This window comes from Oryx dammah, unplaced genomic scaffold, assembly GCF_014754425.2.
Source record: "Oryx dammah isolate SB20612 unplaced genomic scaffold, SCBI_Odam_1.1 HiC_scaffold_20, whole genome shotgun sequence".
Classification (NCBI taxonomy): domain Eukaryota; kingdom Metazoa; phylum Chordata; class Mammalia; order Artiodactyla; family Bovidae; genus Oryx; species Oryx dammah.
The window spans coordinates 38,015,496-38,037,154 of record NW_024070204.1 but is presented as its reverse complement, the minus strand read 5'-3'; the positions used below and the strand labels follow the sequence as shown (position 1 = coordinate 38,037,154).

General features: G+C 40.8%; 1 protein-coding gene across 2 annotated transcripts in view; it reads left to right on the top strand.

Moving 5' to 3' along the window:
* Positions 1 to 13,017, top strand: part of C6 (complement C6) — a 70,156-nt gene extending 57,139 nt beyond the window's left edge. For both annotated transcript variants that reach the window (XM_040262422.1, XM_040262421.1), the window contains exons 17-18: positions 5,550 to 5,791; positions 12,452 to 13,017. In XM_040262422.1, the coding sequence (XP_040118356.1) occupies positions 5,550 to 5,791; positions 12,452 to 12,627 (418 nt within the window). In that variant the 3' untranslated portion in view covers positions 12,628 to 13,017. The remainder of the gene's footprint in view (positions 1 to 5,549; positions 5,792 to 12,451) is intronic.
* The last annotated feature ends 8,642 nt before the right edge of the window (positions 13,018 to 21,659 follow it).

Below are 21,659 nucleotides of genomic sequence, written 5' to 3'. Positions count from 1 at the left end.
GGTGTGATCATGGACTTCACACACACATACACACACATCTCTGTTAGTTTATTCTTTCACATGGTGGCAGAGAGCATAAAGAAAAATGATATATCCTTATATGGCTGCCATGACCCTCTGTAATTATAACTGCCTTTTTCTAAATAAACAAACCCAGGAGTGTCAAGAGTACTTATTAATTTCAGGACTACTTTCGTGGGAGGGAAATCCTAAGTAAGATTCACTTAAAGTAAAATTTTGTTTCTCTATCTTACAAAATAAATGCAGGGGGAAGGCAGTCTAGGGATGGTCTGGTGATTCTCTTCTTTCAGATAGGACTGGAGCTCCTTCCTGCTGTCTGTTCTGCTATGCTTTTTTAAAATCTAATATTCATACTTTATTTTTTATTGAGGTATAGCTGATACTTTATTTCTCTCTATTAAAATAATAAATTGTCTGGTCTGACATTCTTGAAGTTATATCATGGTGCCAGATTTCTCTGCTGGAGTACAAAGGAAGGAAGATCAGAAATGGACACATGCTCTCTTTTTAAGGAGAGTTCCTGGGGGTTCATCACAGCTTCCATTTCACTACTCTTCTCTTGTTCACATGGCCATGTGGCCCTGCAAGGGAGGCGATGAAATGCCTAGAAGCAAAATCATTGGCTAGAAGCAAAAGCATTTTTTCAGTAAAATTCAGTTCAGTTCAGTTCAGTCCCTTAACCATGTCCGACACCTTGCAACCCCATGGACCACAGCACGACAGGCCTCCCTGTCCATCATCAACTCCCAGCGTTTACTCAAACTCATGTCCATTGACTCGGTGATGCCATCCAACCATCTCATCCTCTGTCATCCCCTTCTTCTCCTGCCCTCAAACTTTCCCAGCATCAGGGTCATTTCCAGTGAGCCAGCTGTTCGCATCAGGGGGACAAAGTATTGGAGTTTCAGCTTCAACATCACTCCTTCCAATGAACACCCAGGACTGATCTCCTCTAGGATGGACTGGTCAGATCTCCTTGCAGTCCAAGGGACTCTCAAGAGTCTTCTCCAACACCACACTTCAAAAGCATCAATTCTTCGGTGCTCAGCTTTCTTCACAGTCCGACTCTCACATCCATACATGGCCACTGGAAAAACCATAGCCTTGACTAGACGGACCTTTGTTGGCAAAGTAATGTCTCTGCTTTTTAATATGCTGTCTAGGTTGGTCATAACTTTTCTTCCAAGGAGTAAGCGTCTTTTAATTTCATGGCTGCAATCACCATCTGCAGTGATTTTGGAGCCCAAAAATATAAAGTCTGACACTATTTTCACTCTTTCCCCATCTATTTCCCATGAAGTGATGGGACCGGATGCCATGATCTTCATTTTCTGAATGTTGAGCTTTAAGCCAACTTTTTCACTCTCCACTTTCACTTTCATCAAGAGGCTCTTTAGTTCTTCACTTTCTGCCATAAGGGTGGTGTCATCTGCATATCTGAGGTTATTGATATTTCTCCCGGCAATCTTGATTCCAGCTTGTGCTTCATTCAGCCCAGCGTTTCTCATGATGTACTCTGCATATAGGTTAGATAAGCAGGGTGACAATATATAGTCTTGACGTACTCCTTTCCCGATTTGGAACCAGTCTGTTGTTCCATGTAAGGTTCTAACTGTTGCTTCATGACCTGCATACAGATTTCTCAAGAGGCAGGTCAGGTGGTCTGGTATTCCCATCTCTCTCAGAATTTTCCATAGACATTGTGATCTACACAGTCAAAGGCTTTGGCATAGTCAATAAAGCAAAAATAGATGTTTTTCTGGAACTCTCTTGCTTTTTCAATGATCCAGTGGATGTTGGCAATTTGATCTCTGGTTCCTCTGCCTTTTCTAAAACCATCTTGAACATCTGGAAGTTCACGGTTCACTTATTGCTGAAGTCTAGCTTGGAGAATTTTGAGCATCACTTTACTAGCATGTGAGATGAGTGCAATTGTGCAGTAGTTTGAGCATTCTTTGGCATTGCCTTTCTTTGGGATTGGAATGAAAACTGACCTTTTCCAGTCCTGTGGCCACTGCTGAGTTTTCCAAATTTGCTGGCATATTGAGTGTAGTACTTTCACAGCATCATCTTTTAGGGTTTGAAATAGCTCAACTGAAATTCCTCACCTCCACTAGCTTTGTTCCTAGTGATGCTTCCTAAGACCCACCTGATTTCACATTCCAGGATGTCTGATTCTAGGTGAGTCATCACACCATCATCATTATCTGGGTCATGATCTTTTTTGTACAGTTCTTCTGTGTATTCTTGCCACCTCTTCTTAATATCTTCTGCTTCTGTTAGGTCCATACCATTTCTGTCCTTTATCGAGCCCATCTTTGCATGAAATATTCCCTTAGTATCTCTAATTTTCTCAAAGAGCTCTCTAGTCTTTACCATTCTATTATTTTCTTCTATTTCTTTGCACTGATCACTGAGGAAGATTTTTCCTTGCTATTCTTTGGATCTCTGCCTTCCAATGGGTTTATCTTTCCTTCTCTCCTTTGCTTTTTGCTTCTCTTCTTTTCACAGCTATTTGTAAGGCCTCCTCAGACAGCCATTTTGCTTTTCTGCATTTCTTTTTCTTGGGGATGGTCTTGATCCCTGTCTCCTGCACAATGTCACGAACCTCCGTCCATAGTTCATCAGGCACTCTATCTGTCAGATCTAGTCCCTTAAATCTATTTCTCACTTTCACTGTATAATCATAAGGGATTTGATTTAGGTCATACTTGAATGGTCTAGCGGTTTTCCCTGCTTTCTTCAATTTAAGTCTGAATTTGGTAATAAGGATATCATGATCTGAGCCAGTCAGCTTCTGGTCTTGTTTTGGCTGACAGTTTAGAGCTTCTCTATACATCTCTTTGTATAGAGCTTCTCTATACATCTTCTCTATACATTTTTTGACTGCAAAGAATATAACCAATCTAATTTCAGTGTTGGCCATCTTGTGATGCCCATGTGTAGAGTCTTCTCTTGTGTTGTTGGAAGAGGGTGTTTGCTATGACCAGTGCATTCTCTTGGCAAAACTCTGTTAGCCTTTGCCCTGGTTCATTCTATACTCCAAGGCCAAATTTGCCTGTTACTCCAGGTGTTTGCTGACTTCCTACTTTTGCATTCCAGTCCCCTATAATGAAAAGGACATCTTTTTAGGGTGTTAGTTCTAAGAGGTCTTGTAAGTCTTCACAGAACTGTTCAACTTCAGCTTCTTCAGTGTTACTGGTCCGGGCATAGACTTGGATTACCGTGAATTGAATGGTTTGCCTTAGAAATGAACAGAGATCATTCTGTCGTTTTTGAGATTGCACCCAAGTACTGCATTTCAGACTCTTTCGTTGACTATCATGGCTACTCCATTTCTTCTAAGCGATTCTTGTCTGCAGTAGTAGATATAATGATCATCTGAGTTAAATTCACCATTCCAGTCAATTTTAGTTCACTGATTCCTTTAGAAAGTTGACATTCACTCTTGCCGTTTCCTGTTTGACCATTTCCAATTTGCCTTGATTCATGGACCTAACATTCCAGGTTCCTATGCAGTATTCCTCTTTACAGCATCAGATCTTGCTTCTATCACCAGTCACATCCACAACTGGGTGTTGTTTTTGCTTTGGCTCCTTCCCCTCATTCTTTCTGGAATTATTTCTCCACTGGTCTCTAGTAGCATATTGCACACCCATCTTTCAGTGTCCTATCTTTTTGCGTTTTCATACTGTTCATGGGGTTCTCAAGGCAAGAATACTGAAGTGATTTGCCATTCCTGTCTCCAGTGGACCACATTTTGTCAGAACTCTCCACCATGACCTGTCTCTCTTGGGTGGTCCTACGTGGTAAATAAAATTAGAATTAAGTTATCGAAGAAGAGAATGAATAAATGGTGAAATAGGAAGTCAACAGACTGTGTCCAGTTGTGATATTTCACTTTTTATATATTTTAAACAATGCAGGCTGTTCTAGGGCAATTTTCATCTTTAAAAACACATGTACATAATTGTTGGGGCTTTCCAGGTGGCTCAGTGATAAAGAATTCACCTGCCAATGCAGGAGGCACAGTTTCAATCCCTGGGTCAAGAAGATCCCCTGAAGAGGGGAATGGCAACCCACTGCAGTATTCTTGCCTGGAAAATCCCGTGGACAAGGAGCCTGCTGGGCTACAGTTCATGGAGTCACAAAGGGTCAGACACAACTTGGCGACTAAACAGCAGCAGCAGCAGTTCATAATTGCTACTTTTGAACTTTTCTTCTATTTCTTTGCACCAAGGCTTTTTTCAGCTTTAACACTGATTGCCTCTCACATTCTTCTGAGTTCCAAGTAAACAAACACTTGTAGGGACACTTTGTTTATTTATTTATGAGACTACTACAGGGACTATTTCTGTAACATTCCACTGTTGTAATTCAGCCCAAAGATGGCTCTGTCTGTCTTCCTAAGAATCGACTACAAGTGGTCCACCTTGTATGAGCTACCTGCTGCTGGGGTCTCCTCACCCAGAAAATGGCCTTCTAGGGAGAACTCACAACATTCATTGTCCATGTAACCCAGAGGGAACTTCTTTCTTTGTCTTTGCAATACCAGACTATGAGAGCACAGACTGTCCTCTAGAACTGTCTGAATTTCAGCTCAGCCCTCCCTCTCCAGCCTCTTCCTATACGCCTCAGTCCTCTTTGATATGGCATCGAAGGTGTTTGTGAGAGTGACTGGCCGCACAGCTTAAATTCTCTGAACTTAGAAAGTGGCTTTTTGTTCTCTCTCTGGGCTTCAGTTCCTGGAAACAAATTTACGCACTGGTGCACTGATTTTTAACTCTGAAGTTGACATCAGAGAAGAAACTCAGGTTTGGAGTAATCAAGTTCTTGTCCTCTCAGCAAGAGAAAGACTATGGCTATCTTCTTGTTAACAGGACCCATCCCTTTACTTAGATTTAGTGAGTTAATCAGAGATTGACCTAAAAACTCATGCTGTTAGTCACAATACAAACACACTTGCAATACTATGTAATTATATTTAAGACTTTGGTGTTGCAATTGAGTTCAGGGGAAGTGCAGACTAAAATAGACTAGGTTGATCAGAATTAGCCTCAAAATGTAGCCAAGAATTGATCTGGACATAGACAGCTAGAGATGGGAGATAGTGCAACATGGATTGAGCAGACCATGGGATGGTAGCAAAGGAAGAATAATCTTGTCAGTCTAGAAAATGCTCAATACAATTGTCAGGTGATAAAAAGGGTTTAAGGAGGATGGGAAACTGATTCTAGAAAGGAAAGTTGATTGGATGAATTCAAAATAGAAGATTTTGATGATCAGAATTAATGAATTCAGACTTTAATTTGAAGGCAATTGTGAGTAGTAACAAGCTTAAAATGATTTGTTTTTTTTAGGAAGATGAATCCCAGAGCATGCAAGATTAAATGAGAGACTGAAAGGAGAGAAACTGGGGGGAAGAGAGGAGGGGGTACAGAACTAGGTGGAAAGTTAACATATGAGTTGGCTACACACCATTCTTTCTAGTCTTCATGTATAAATGCTTGCTTTTCTCTCCCGTACAGCCATTATTCAGAAGAAATCTGTGTGCTTGATGCAACATCCAGCCATCACTTTACTTCATCTGCTTGTAAGCTTTTGGCCGAGAAATGTTTAAATAATCAGCAACTCCATTTTCTACATATTGGTTCATGCGAAGAGGGTCCACAGTTAAAATGGGGTCTGGAAAGGATAAAACTTTCATCCAGTAGCACAAAGAATGAATCCTGTGGTTATGACACCTGCTACAACTGGGAAAAATGTTCAGGTAAGTGCCAATGGTAATTCATACTAAAAAAGCTATCACTTAACCTTCATCTCAGCTAGTACATCTTATTTGTATTTATACATTGTTTCTTATAAATAACCTTTCCTTAATCAAAACTAATTCTTTTTCATTGTAAAAAATGTTAGGAAATGATTTAAATAGAAGGGAAAATTAGAACCCAACCTACCCACAATTAGAAATAACTACTTTAACAACTTTGGTGTAAATCTTTCCAGTCTTTTCCTATACATACATAATGAGACTCACCTTCCATCCCCAAGTAAGAACACCCATCCTGATCTCATGCTTCAGCACCCCTCTTCCCCACCCTTTGGAGGGCCTTTATCAAATTGTCTAAGTTTCCTCTAGCAGATGGAACCAGCTGGGGCCAGCACAGGTAAAGTGCCCTGAGCCTGGACTGGGTTCCTCATCAATACCAATTACCAGAAATCTCTGTCTCAAGTATTTTGAAGTCCCCTTGTAGTGCCTGAGATCAGCCCATGCTGGTAGGGTTCCATAGGCAGGATGCCTTGTACCCACATGAGGTTCCTTATGAGCCCAAGCCCTATTCCCCCCTTGTGGGACATTCTTCTACCCTCTACTGCTTCTCTCCTCATTAGATGTGATGTTCCAAGAAGCTCTGGGACTGTATTTACAGAGTCGTCCCTGGCTCAGAGCTAGACCCTCATTCCCAGAGAGCAGCCTGGTGAGCCACTGGCTAGCAGGGTAGTCTTTCTCAAAATTGCTTGAGATCGGAATGCTAGTATGGAGTTGACACTATTTAGAATGGCTTCAATCATTTATATAAAAGAAACACCCCATTAAAAAATACCCTGGAGCCTCACACACCTCAGGGATGGCACTGATTATATTACTTGGAAACAATAGGATCAAATACTACATCTTATTTATATATTGCAGTTTTTTTCACTTTGATATATCATGAAATTATTTCAATATCATTATATATTATTCTGCCACATAATTTTCAATGTCTGCAAAAGCTTATATGGGCATTTTGTGATTTTACTTAATCAATCTTCAATTTGATATTTAGATTTTCCCCCCAGATTTTGCTACTAGAAACAGTGCTGTGATAGACAAATCTATCACAGGTAAATCTATACTCTAAGATTCTATCCTTAGATTTTACTTAAATAGAATGTTTCTAGATAAATACTATTTTAAAATAGAAAGTCTTTGTTGATGCAATGTATCAACTTGCTTTCTAGAAATGTCTTTATCATATTATATTCATATTTACAGTGTGTGATAAAGACTGCCTTTCACACCCTCACCAAACCTTGGAGCCATTACCTGTTTATATCTCTGCCTATTTGATACTTAAAAAAATAGTATTACATTTCTATTTTCAGTAAGTGTATTGCCTATTGGCATTTCATTTGTGAACTGCTTAAAAGCAGAAACTTCACAGCAATGCATTTGCGCTAAGGTGAAATTGGAACCTGAAATAGTTCAACTGAGCTTCATATAATACATAAGTATGGGTTGAAGATTAGGACTTAACAGAACTCAAATAGGCAGCTAGATTTCCCTCTGGCCCATCTTCAAAAAATCATCTGAAATCGAGGCATAAAGTAAGCAACGGGAACTTACTGAATTGTTAACTTCTACCTTTAGCTGAAGCCACTTTAGTTTTGCAAAAACAAAGATAAAAACCTTATTATTACCCTTGACTTCTCTTTCACTTTTCAACCCAGTTCTTTGAGTCAGTCCTGGAAAAAGGGAGATGCTTTATAAACCAAATCCAGGCTTTTCTTGATCCACTTAAAGCTGATTATCAAGGTCCAGCTCCCTTGACAGGTGGCAGGATGAAATCCATGACAGAAGGTCACCATGACTGGCACAGCCAACAGGCCATCTGATGGTGGCTACTCAGCAAGTCACTCTCTGGGGCTTCTCACCTTGTGCCTCGAATAAGGCAATTTCACATCAGTTCAGTTCAGTCACTTAGTCATGTCTGACTCTGTGACCCCATGGACCACAGCAAGCCAGGCCTCCCTGTCCTTCACCAACTCCCGGAGTTTACCCAAACTCATGTCCATCGAGTCAGTGATGCCATCCAACCATCTCATCCTCCATCCCCTTTTCCTCCTGCCTTCAATCTTTCCCAAAATAAGGGTCTTTTCAAATGAGTCAGCTCTTCATATCAGGTGGCCAAAATATTGGAGCTTCAGCCTTAACATCAGTCCCTCCAATGAACACCCAGGACCGATTTCCTTTAGGATGGCCTGGTTGGATCTCCTTGCAGTCCAAGGGACCCTCAAGAGTCTTCTCCAACACCACAGTTCAAAAGCATCAATTCTTCAGCACTCAGCTTTCTTCACAGTCCAACTCTCACATCCATACATGACCACTGGAAAAACCATAGCCTTGACTAGATGGACCTTTGTTGACAAAGTAATGTCTCTGCTTTTGAATATGCTATCTAGGTTGGTCATAACTTTTCTTCCAAGGAGTAAGTGTCTTTTAATTTCATGGCTGCAATCATCATCTGCAGTGAGTTTGGAGCCCCCCAAAATAAAGTCTGACACTATTTCCACAGTTTTCCCATCTATTTCCCATGAAGTGATGGGACCGGATGCCATGACCTTCGTTTTCTGAATGTTGAGCTTTAAGCCAACTTTTTCACTCTCCTCTTTCACTTTCATCAAGAGGCTCTTTAGTTCTTCACTTTCTGCCATAAGGGTGGTGTCATCTGCATATCTGAGGTTATCGATATTTCTCCCGGCAATCTTGATTCCAGCTTGTGCTTCATCCAGCCCAATGTTTCCCATGATGTACTTTGCATATAGGTTACATAAGCAGGGTGACAATATACAGCCTTGATGTACTCCTTTTCCTATTTGGAACCAGTCTGTTGTTCCATGTCCAGTTCTAACTGTTGCTTCCTGACTTGCATATAGGTTTCTCAAGAGACAGGTCAAGTGGTCTGGTATTCCCATCTCTTTCAGAATTTTCCACAGTTTCTTGTGATCCATACAGTCAAAGGCTTTGGCATAGTCAATAAATCAGAAATAGATGTTTTTCTGGAACTCTCTTACTTTTTCGATGATCCAGCAAATATTGGCAATTTGATCTCTGGTTCCTCTGCCTTTTCTAAAACCATCTTGAGCATCTGGAAGTTCACATATTCCTGAAGCCTGGCTTGGAGAATTTTGAGCATTACTTTACTAGCATGTGAGATGAGTACAATTAGTTTGAGCATTCCAATTTTACGTAGAAGATGGAAAACCAGGCCTAAATACTTACATTGCTTGACTCTAATCATTGTTCAATCATCATGAACATTACTATTCATTTTTTTGTTGCCTGACCAACACCATCACCTAACTGACATCTCTCTCAGAGACAATAATTTGTGGTAGACAAGAGCTGAAAGTACTATACAACTATGTATTTATTTAAATTTTGGATTTAAAACATAAACTTTTCTCTAAAAATTATAATGTAAGAACATTATTGTCAAAAATACATACAAAAAATAAAAGGGATTTGGACAGCAGGAAGGACAAATGGTGCCTGTCTGTACCACAATAGGTAAGACAGGTATTCGGGGATGTGTTTACTGTTAACATCTATTTTCCTTGTTTATCATGGAGAAAGGTCTTCATGGAACTCGTCTGTTTCAAAGAGTTTCTTTTTTTTCCCCCTTTTTCTTTTCCTACAAATTATTCTTTCCAAATTTGGCTGAGTAACAATACATGACTTAACAATTTAGTCAAAATATATCTTTATTTTTAGCCCTTTGCTTACTGTGTGCGTGCTTAGCCCCTAGGTTAGGTCCAACTCTTTGTGACCCCTACTTATATCTAAATCCCATAGTCACCAGGATCCTAAGCTTGTCTTTAAAAAAAGAGCAGTCAACTAAAACTATAGTCACAACCTGAAAGTAGAGAGTTATTTTATTTGGTGGGAACATCTAGGACCACGAGCCTGAGCCCGGGAGACAGGATCTCAGTAGCTCTGAGAAAACTGCTCCAAGGATGCGGGAGGGGGAGTCTGGCCATATACAAGTTTGCAACAAAGGGAGCAGGCCCTCTGAACATCAAAGATCAGATATCGAGTTAAGGAATTTAACATTCTTTGTATGGGAAGATGCAAGCCCCTCGGCTCACTGAACTCATTCCTTTCATATGCACCTCTATCTGGAGCCAATCCTGTTTCCTTCCTTGTTCACCTTAAGGAGTGGCAGATGGCTGCTTCTTGCATTTCCCCAGCTCCTCAGCAATCACCACAGCCGGTGGCAGCATCTGCTAGATCTCAGTTTGGGGAGACCTCATTCACATTCAGAAGCCAGAACTCGCTGATGGCTGTGACTGTGCTTAAGTCATTCAGTCATGTCCAACTCTTTGCAACCTCATGGACTGTAGCCTAGCAGGCTCCTCTGTCCATGGGAATTCTCCAGGAAGAACCCCTTCAGGGGAACTTCCCAACCCAGGGATCAAACTCAGGTCTCCTGAATTGCAAGCAGATTCTTTACCTGCTGAGCCACCAGGAAAGCCCAATGGCTGTTACATGTCTTGTTTATTGATATGGCAGGAGATATTTTCATTTCACAGAACATATAAAGTTTGAATACTTAACAGATATTGGTCAAGTTAGCAGAATGTCTTGGAGTAGTAAAAATAAAGCATGAACATTACTTAATAAAAGAGTTAAGTCATTTAAAATATCCTTTGATCCTACACACAGTCCAAAAACTGCAAGCATTTTTCCCCCTAAAGATATGCTCTGCCTGTGCCAGCCTTCTTTAGCTGGTGAGCAAAAGTCAGTGTCACAGAGATATCTGTTCATGTGGCACTCCAGAACAAAAGTATGAACCACAGCATTTATGAAAAGAGGAAACTAAAAACATATTTCGTACTCAATCTGACTCAGATATTTTGGCAACATAAATTATCCCACAAATACTTTTCTTTTTGAATACTTATACCTGCACCCCAAATTCAGAATTGAAACCAATTGATGAAGCAGAATTAATTGAGCACCTTGTTAAGAGCTGGTTGGGACAAACAGAGGGATGAGTCGTGGTTACTGCTCTCTCACAAAGCAGCTGTAAGAGGCTTGGGAGAAAGACAATGAAAAGCTAGCTTTCTCCAGGGGAATCTACCCAATCCAGAGACTGAACCCCAATCTCCCGCATTGCAGGCAGATTCTTTACCATCCAAGCCACCAGGGAAGCTAATTAACAAAAGACTATAAAAATGTCAGATGTAGTACTGAGAAATTTATACCATTAAAATTTAGTTATAGAAAACCTTGGTGGGGGATATGCGGCTATACAATGCTTCATGGAGGAGGTAAGGCTTAGAGACATTGGACATGTGCAGGAATATTGGAAAGAGCATACCAGTCTGGCAAAAGAAGGGAATAGGATGGGCAGTGGACAAAAACTGGACCACCCTTGGGGTCCTTATTGGGAAACAGAGAGAGAGTCACTCTATCTGGGATGAAGAAAGCAGAGAATATCTGCTGCAAAGGGACATTAAGGCCAAATGGTGGAAGACCTTGAACTTTGATTAAATGAGCTTATATCCTTTAACTCTGAATTGATTTAATATACTTGGTTTTGGTAACTTTACCCCAAATGGTCATTTTAAAACTCTTTCATGAATACAAGATTTATATGAATTATGAAGTGATGTGGTGGTTTTGAAGCCAAGCCTGAGAAAAGTATCACCCAATTTCACTGCTTATCAAAATCCAGATTCCCAGTCATAACCTAGGAATATTCTAGGAAGAAATAAAAAATGTGGTACAGAATTATAAGAAGTGTCAGACTTTATTTTGGGGGGCTCCAAAATCACTGCAGGAGGTGTTTGCAGCCATGAAATTAAAAGACGCTTACTCCTTGGAAGGAAAATTATGACCAACCTAGACAGCATATTCAAAAGTAGAGACATTACTTTGCAACAAAGGTCCATCTAGTCAAGGCTATGGTTTTGCCAGTGGCCATGTATAGATGTGAGAGTTGGACTGTGAAGAAAGCTGAGTGCTGAAGAATTGATTCTTTTGAACTGTGGTGTTGGAGAAGACTCTTGAGAGTTCCTTGGACTGCAAGGAGATCCAACCAGTCCATCCTAAAGGAGATCAGTCCTGGGTGTTCATTGGAAGGACTGACGTTGAAGCTGAAACTCCAAGACTTTGGCCACCTCATGCAAAGTGTTGAATCATTGGAAAAGACCCTGATGCTGGGAGGGATTGGGGGCAGGAGGAGAAGGAGATGACAGAAGATGAGATGGCTGGATGGCATCACCGACTAGATGCACATGAGTTTGGGTGAACTCTGGGAGTTGGTGATAGACAGGGAGGCCTGGCATGCTGTGATTCATGGAGTCTCAAAGAGTCGGACACGACTGAGCGGCTGAACTGAACTGAGCAGCTGATTGGATGTGGCTAGTGAGGGAGAGGAGGTGTCAGAGGTAGCCTGGCTCCTACATCTTACTGACTTACCAGCAACCTCTCCTCGCTTACATCCAGATGACTCCATTCAACCACAGTTGGGTCTTTTGAGTCAGTCCCTTTGTGCTCGCATTGTCACTCATTGCCACCAAAGTGCTCGCTGCGCTGGGGAGGAGTCAGGTAAAATCAAATCCTAAAGCAGTGTAGAGAGTCACACTGTCTCTCTCCTTGCAGCCACCACCTCCAAGTGTGTCTGCCTGTTACCCTCCCAGTGCACCAAGGGCGGAGACCAACTCTTCTGCGTCAAAATAGGATCATCTGTGAGCGGGAAAACAATGAACATATGTGAAGTAGGAGCTGTAAAATGTGCCAAAAGGGAAATGGAAATACTGCATTCTGGGAGGTGTTAGACCTAACACAATTACCCATAAAAACAGAGTTACTGCCCCACCCCCACCCCCCCCCAAATAACCCCTACAAAAGAACACTGTTGAATAAACAGCAGACTGGGACATTCGGGAGTTACCGACAAAAATCCTTAGGTGTTAGTTTCACACAATAATTCTCCCCGCCTCTCTTGTGTCTTCTCCCTCGTCCACTTCCCATCCATGCAGCTCTATAGCATATCTCTAGGTAATAACTTCCACATCAATCTAGTAAATTCTTCAGTTCATGTCACACTAAAATGATTGGACTTCTGAGGACCTTATGATGCCTGCAGTATTAAGCATACTGACCAGTAGAAATCAGAATAAAAACGATAATTGTCTTCAATGAATCAATAAACATAGAAATCTAAACAACTTGTACAACACATTCTTGAAACCCAACTTTCATGCACTCATTCAATAAATAATTGGGAATGTCTGTAATAAACCTAGCACTATTTAGGGAAACCAGCACTGAATAAAACAGAGAAAAGCCCTGGTCTTCATGAAGCTCACATTCTTGTGGAGGAAGACATACAGAACATAATAGAAGCATACAAAATATATAGTATGTTTGATGGTAATGATTCTTATGGAGAAGACAATACAGGGAAAAGTGAGTCCCATCCTCAAACCTCATCTTATGTGAGGAAATATTCCATAGTTAATAAGCATCATAGTAAGGACAACTGAATCCAAGTAGAAATTGCCTTGCTTAAAGTAGTTAAATTCCTGAAGTTTCCTCCTTCTTAGGAGACTGTTTGTGCTTCAGCTAAAGTGCATCAGAAAGCTTTTAAGCTAAAAGTGTGTGATGGATGGAAAAATCATCAGAAAATCTCAAAAGAATAATTCTTAAGGTAAGTCATATCTATTATACTAGACCCTACCAAATAGACACTCATTTCTTAGAGAGGCTAGGGTGTCATTTTGAATTGGAGAAGAGAAACATCTTTGGAGCAGTGGTTCTCCAGCATGAGAGTGCATTGGAGTCACTTGGAGCACTTTTTAATATAGACGCCTGCAACCCACCCCCACTTCCTGGTTCAGTAGGTCTGGGGTGGGGCCTGAGAATCTGTCTTCCTACCAACTTTCCAGGTGGGACTGCTGATGATGATCACATTTTGAAAACTTTCAGTCTAGAAGTGAAGCCATCAGCAGCTAATCCAATTACTAAAGTAACTGATCCCAACTTGAGCCAGTCAGTCTCTAAGCAGGTGAGTGGAAGCAGATTCTGTTCCTCTAAATCTCACTGGGATGCTCACCTAAGGGAAGGGGCTATGAGTCACAGCCATCTAGCAGCACTCTTATTAGGCTTACACATTAAACGTCACTCCTCCTCCATCTCATTAAGATCTCAGCCAAAATCGAAACCATTTTACAGAGTTCCCTAGCGGTCCAGTGATTAGGACTCTGCATCCCCACTGCAGGGGGCACAGGTTCAATCCCTGGTCAGGTAACTAAGATCTCACATGCTGAGCAGCACAGCCCCACCCCCCCAAAAAAAATCCCAAATCTTAAAAAAAAAACAAAACAACAACCTCTAAAACGTCTTGCAATATCAAAGGATAAATATGAGGAAGGAAAAGCCTAGAAACAGAAAACCCATTTTCCTGATATAATGACAACTGAGTGGGAATTGATCTTTGTCCAGGAGTCAGTGACCCATCTTTTCCCATCATGCAGCCCCACTCCCTTCTCATTACCAAAGTGGCACAGGCTACTCTTGTAAGTTTTGTGCCCTCAGCACTCCCAAGATGCCAGAATGAAGGCAAAGTTTAGGTATTAAATAGTCCCACATTCAAAGGAGAGACACCAACAACTGAGTCCGGAAACTTTGCTCAGGACTGACTTGGCTCTGCTCTACCAGCTCTCACACCAGCACCACACCTTTCCAGGCTGTACAGCAGGACTAGGGGTGACAGGGGCAGGGGGCAGGGGGCAGTGGGCTATGGGGCTCTGCAGGTGCAGGGAGGCAGTGCTCATAGTGAAGATCCTATTACCTCCCCAAAGTCCTTTTCTTCCCCTTGGTGAGGGGGAGGGAGATGTTCTAAGTATCCCCTGAGGCCAGGCAACCAGAGCCTTGAGAGAATCACTTGTCAGGGTACCCATATCCAGGATATGTGATGCCACCCTCACTGGCTGGAGGCTGTGGAATCTTAGAACTACCGCTGCTGAGCAGGTTGCTGGGGGAGTTTCTGGGAGGTATGGATCCACACCAGAGGAATTCTCTCTTACATGAGCCCAAGACCCCTTGCTGCCTAGGGCATGTGGGAGGCAGGGTGTTGACAAAATGGTCTGAATTGTTTCCATAGTGACAAGGGAATGGTGTGGCGTGACTGGGAAAAAAGATGGATGCAGCCCTTCCTCCACCTCAATCCCAAGGCACAGAGAAGGAATGGAGGACTTTGGTGGGTTTCATGACTCCATAGGAAGGAGCACAGAGAAGAAGAAAGGCAGGAACTCTGAGGCCACCTGTGTCTTGAACATGAACCTATTGGGAACACCAAAAGGAAGCATAGCTGCCTCTCTCACAGAAAGTTCTGGGAGACAGCATGGGTAAGAGTAAAGCAAAATACCACCCCAAGGAAACACAGGGACCACCAGTATCATAGAGTCAGATTTAGTAAGAACAAGTGCAGAGGGCATGCCCCATGACTGACTGTTGTATCAAGAAGCTTCTGCCATCTTTCCAAGTTCACTTCCTTCCAACAGCAGAGAACCAGATCCAAAAGATGCAGGGAACAAGGGTGTCCTAGAATGAGACATGCCTCTGCCCATCACTTCTAAGAGGAGTGGGAAATTTGCAAGAACCATTCTCATCCCTTCCCTACTCTGAGTCCTCTGACCAACAGGTCTGGCTGATACTGGAAGCAGGGAAGGAGATGAGATATAAATTGTATCTGAGATTAGAAACATAACCTGGACTGACTTTTAAAAACAGTAACTGACCAGAAATCTATGTGACCTGTCTCAGACTTAATTGAGGCAAGAGAAGAATGGGGTTTGGCAGAGCATAGAGGAAAACTATGACTATTGCTAGCTTGCTGAAGCTATCATAACAAAGCACTGCAAACTGGGCAGCTTAGAACAGTGGAAATACATTGTCTCACAGACCGAGGGGGCTAGAAATCCAAAATCAGTCTGTCCACCGGACCATGTTCCTTCTGAAACTTATGGGAGAGAACTCTTCCCTGCTTCCTCTGGCTTTTGGCATTTGTCAGAAATGCTGCCCATTCCTTGGTTTGTAGAAGCATCACTCTAGTCTTTGCTTCCATCATCTCATGGCCCTCTTCATTGCCTTCCTTCGGTGCATACCTGTCTGCCTAAATGTGCATTACCATATGCGGACAGCAATCTTAGATCAGGCCCCCTCTAATGACCTCACTGTAACTGTATTACATCTGTGAAGACCCTATTTCTAAATAAGGTTATGTTTGCAGGTACGGTACTAGGTGTTTGGACTTCAACTTGTCTTTTACTGCAGACACAATTCAATCCAGAGCACCCTGACTGGGGGAAAAAATATATATTTTCTACTTATGCGCCATAATATAATCAAAGGTTTATACTAGCTATTATATTCATATTGTTTGATTAAAATCAGTCAAGCTTGCTTGCTTGAAAGTATTTTGTTCTTATACTTGTAGTAATATTCCCTTTTAATAGTGATTAGTTGGTCTTTTTATCACTTTCATTACCTTTGTTTCAAAGGATTTTTTGAGTGCATGAATCCATTAAAGTTTGCATTAGGCTAATTTGCATACCACTTACCAGTTGAATTTTTCACACTCTGACATTAATATTAATATAGCAATTTAGTATAATAAGTGTTAAAAGCTAGTGATAAAATTGTCACCATGAAGCAGAGAGCAAAACTGAGACATATTAAATACCTGGAATTTGGACCTAGAGTCTCCAGTGCTGTCCTAGAAGATTAAATAAATTCTAGATCAAAGGTAAAAGCTTTATCCTCTTAGGCTAGAGATGAATGCAAAGCATTCATACTGGTAGCTTAAGTAACTGGAAACCAACTCAAGTCCATTTTTTATATGGATTTTAATTTTTTGTTGATTCTACAAAATAAATGGGACCCCAGTTTAAATAACTTTATAAATAGACATGCTATAAATCTCAAATGTCCTAGAAGCAGACTTCTAAGACTATGATTTTTTCCAGTCCTCTGGTGTGGTGACATTCAGGTTTAACCAAATATTTCCTCTTTTTGGCAATCTTCAGTAAAGCTCACTAAATTTTAGACTACATGGTTACTCTTTCTACAAAAGCCTACAACTCCCACAAGCAACATTCCTTAGAGTTAAAATTTAAGCTATTCTGTTTTTCCTCCTGAAGAGCACCCACAACTAAATGGAACCCATATCCCTTCCTACATTCTGAGTAACAAGGATCTAACAAATCATGCTGGGTCTGGTCGGTGCTGGGCACCAAATATCCTGAGGCTGGATTAATTGGATTCTTGATGGCTGGCTGTCTCCAAGGTCACCTTCATTCTTTAGGGATACATTGTGTATGGAATCAATGAAGCATCTAGCTGTTAGCCAAATAAATGGTCTGCAGAATTATGGTTGTAACCATTTTATTTTATGAGCGTGAGACAGGCCACTGATACACTATTTGTCTTCTTGACAAGTTCTAGCTACACAGCTTTAGCCCCACACGTCAAATATCAGTTAGTAGAGGTGTGCATCACCAATCATGGGACTCCAAGGGAAGGATGGTGCACTGAAAATCATGCTCACAGAGATTTATATAGAAAGATGTTCATCACAACATTATTTATAATCGCAAAAAATTGACAGAGCCTAAATGTCCAATAATAAATCATGCACCTTCCAGACGATAGAACAGTATGAGACCACTGACAAGCATCTTTTAAAAAGATTTTAAAGGACATAATAAAATGAAAAATCAGGCTGCAATACTATGTATGCTTACAGTTGTGTAAGTTTTGTGTGTCCACATGCCCTTAGAAAGAATGATTGAGAGAACAAATCTCTGGAATTTAGAATTATTTTTATTTTCTTATTTATATCGTTCTGCATTTCCTAGATTTTCTAGAATCAGCATGTATTTTTTAATCTTTTTTCTTTTTATTCCAATCATGAAAGTAGCACAAGCTTATTGTAGATGTTTAGAAAATATAGTACAAATAATTCACACTTAATAAATTATTTTCATATTGATCTGTTCTTATGCTTACACGTTTGCTGCTATTATTCATTAAATATATTACTCAGCATGAATTTTTATATATAATCAATCATGAAAATTGTTCTTAAAATGTTCTTTTCAAGTTAAGTAGAAAAAACAGATAACTGATTCTGCTTATATAGAAAGCTGACAGCAAATTGGCCTTGGAGGTCAGACAGCTCGTCTGGTCTAGATTTGCACACATGGTAGTCTTCAGCTAGGCTAGACATGTGAGCCTCACATGGATGTACTCATTCATTCATAAGCATTGTCTGAATGCCTGCCAAGTCACAAGGGTTAGACGTATAATTGTGCAAAGATTTTGGAGGTACTTACAGTACCGTGTGGAGATTTTAAAGGTGTATTTAAATCAGCATTATATAATATAGAAAGCTATTTTAAAATTAGAAGTAAGGATAACATCAGAGAATTAAAAATACTGGACAGTCAATAAAATAAAATCTAAATTCCAAAGTTATATTACAGTTGGAGACACTGAACAGCTGTTTGAACCTGAACAAACATCTAAGACTGTTTCCTCACGTAAAAACAGGAAAATACCAGCCAACTCTCTATTTGTTCTGAGAATAGGCTGCTGCTGCTAAGTCACTTCAGTCGTGTCCGACTCTGTGCGACCCCATAGACGGCAGCCTACCAAGCTCCCCCATCCCTGGGATTCTCCAGGCAAGAACACTGGAGTGGGGTGCCATTTCCTTCTCCAATGCATGAAAGTGAAAACTGAAAGGGAAGTCACTCAGTCGTGCCCGACTCCTAGTGACCCCATGGACTGCAGCCTACCAGGCTCCTCCGTCCATGGGATTTGCCAGGCAAGAGTACTGGAGTGGGGTGCCATTGCCTTCTCCAGAGAATAGGCTCTTTAGTAGTTGTGTGTATTATACAATGTGCATTCACCTACTCAAATACTATTATTATTATCATTTAACACCAGTGGATAAGAGTGGCTGGACTTCTCCCTTTATTTCCTGCCATATGAGACCCTTCATCTATTGCCATTCTTTCCACTGAATTGTGATTTATTAAAGAGCCCATGGGCTTACTTAGATTGTTCAGGGGAGAGAAATGGGTAGAATACTCCAACTGAGTATTCAGACTAAGCTGATGAAATGTGCTTCTTCACTGTGCTCATGCAGGCATGACCACAATGAGCAACACCAGCAGTAAAGGGTTTTTAAGTTCTCTTTAGAATGAATCATGCTTCATACCATATAAATGGAGATGGCTCAATGTTTGAAGTCCAAAACTTAACAATCTATGATATCAAAAGCAATGTGGACAGAAGACCCATGATTAGAAAGTGAAGAGGAAGTTAGACTGGGCAGCTGGAAATACCCTCCAAGATTATTTGCTTGATACCACCCTACCAGTATTGGGGGCAGGAGAAGGGGACGACAGAGGATGAGATGGCTGGATGGCATCACCGACTCGATGGATGTGAGTTTGAGTGAACTCTGGGAGTCGGTGATGGACAGGGAGGCCTGGCGTGCTGCAATTCATTGGGTCGCAAAGAGTCGGACAGGACTGAGCGACTGAACTGAACTGAACTGAACTGAACCTTACCAGTATGCAGTGACAGAGTAGATTTTGAAAAAGGCTACATTTTACCTAAAATATGACCCTTAATGTGAGGGAAAAGCCATACCACAGTTCCAGTTCATGAGGTGAGATTCCGTTGTCCTTTTTAAATCTGTATTTGTAGTAACACTAGGGTACAGAGCACACCCTAACTGAAGCATTTCCACTTGGGTTATAACAACTGAACACTAATTATTCCTTTAGGGCATGTCTCCCCTTCTACTGAAAGGCAATGATTCACACTGGTACATCTTGGCCATTGTCAAAAATACTGCTCACCATTGCTGGCTCTCCATCTCCCAGGGACCTGGTAGGAACATACTTCTTTAGCCCCCATGGGTTGGGGTGCCATGTAATTGATTCTGACAAATGAAATGTGACCAGAAGTATGTGTGTAGCTTCTGGACAAAACAAGGAATTGCTGGCATGAAGACCTCCCAACACTCCTTTGTGGCACATTTGAAATGGTAGCTCCTCTGTCAACCTGATTCACTAGCATGAGCAGAGTCCTCTATACGTCGTCAACTTCTGTGGGTATATGGCATGAGCAAAATAGAAACCTTTCCGAGGTGTGGGGGTGGTATACTTGTTACATTGTTACTACCTGTCTGATCCTAACTGTAACAGATGACATGATGACATAGGAAGCTGATCTCTTTCACTTGCCCAGATTGCATCTAGAACACTCAGTTTCCTGTGGGCATTACTGAGTAAATAGGAATTGCTTTTAGTCTGAACAGAGCCTATAATCACTAATATGATTGGGAAAAAAAATACAGAACAAATTAAAATTAGTGAAGAGAAGTGATTATGCTTAGTTCTTAAATACATTCATAATTGCATCCCTCATTTTAGAGAGAAATGGATTAGTGGAAAATTAAAATTAAAAGAAAATAAATCCTTCCATAGAGAGTTTACCAGCTAGGACTATAAAGAAATGTAAATTCAAATGCAAAAATGGTGAACACATCTTTAACCATCTCTTTATTATATTTGGGAAATTTTTTAGAATCTTAGAAACATTTATTATTTTAAAAAGCATTTCAAAGTTAATTCAATCTACTTCATTTTTCTTGATTACCAAATCATTCTTATTATGTTTCATGCCAATTGCTTATCAAAACTGCTTTCCAAAGAACATCAGGAATTTGCTAATGATGCAAATGTACCAAGTGGATTTTTTTATTCTAGTTTCTAATGCTTGGTTATAACACAATCTAGCTAGTATACTGTAGCAGGTAGTATTTACTGCTCCTCCCCCACCAATTTATTCAGCTCCTGACCAATGACCAGTATTTCAGAAGAGGTTAGTACCAGCCGCAACACTAGACCCAAGAAGTAAACTACAATTGGTTTAAGTCAGTCTACAGGGTTGCATTTCCCTCCCCAGGTGGTTTGGACATGTACAGGTGATGCATATCTGATGAGTGGAGATGAGGAGCATCTTCTGGAGGGCTTCTTAGAAGGAGTTTCTCACTCCGAAAGAGTTCACAGGAAGGAAGGTCTCTTCTGAACGTTGCCATGTCTGAATGTGATGCTTGAAACTGCTGCAGCCATCTTGCCACCATGAGGAGGTTTACATTTGTGGTCCAGGCCAACATATGGAAGAGACTCCACTAGAGACATAGAAAGAACCCTTTGTGGACCCTTGTGAAATCATTGATCTACTGATTTACCCAATTCTGGAGGATCCATGTTTCTGGTCTTCCTGTTATAACAATTTCTCTATAGCATAACCTATTTTTGAGCTGTTGCTCTGCTACATTAGCCAAAGGTATCCTGATTCAGAAATTAGTCAAGTTCTTGAGGTTTGTACCTTCATGCTGTTCATACATTGTATTAACATGTTAGATTGGTAATATATTTTTCTTTTAAATGACTATAAATTGTTTTTTAAAAATAGAGAATTCTATCTCTTGGTTGATGATACTAAACTTGCATGTGATAAAGAAAGATGAACCTTCAGAAATAGAGACTCATAAGGCAACAATTTAAGCATATAATGAATTTCATCATTTTTGAGAAAACTGAAGTTGCCTCTAAAGCTTTCCAACCAGCCAATAATTAATTGTAGGCCTCTTGAGCACTCAGCGGTATGTTTAATTCTATGAGGTCAAAGGGAAACCTAAAGCTTTCTAAGCCACTACTGGGTGCCAGAATCATGATAGTTTATTAGGCTTCACAGCCACCTAAGACATAGGTATTATTGGCCT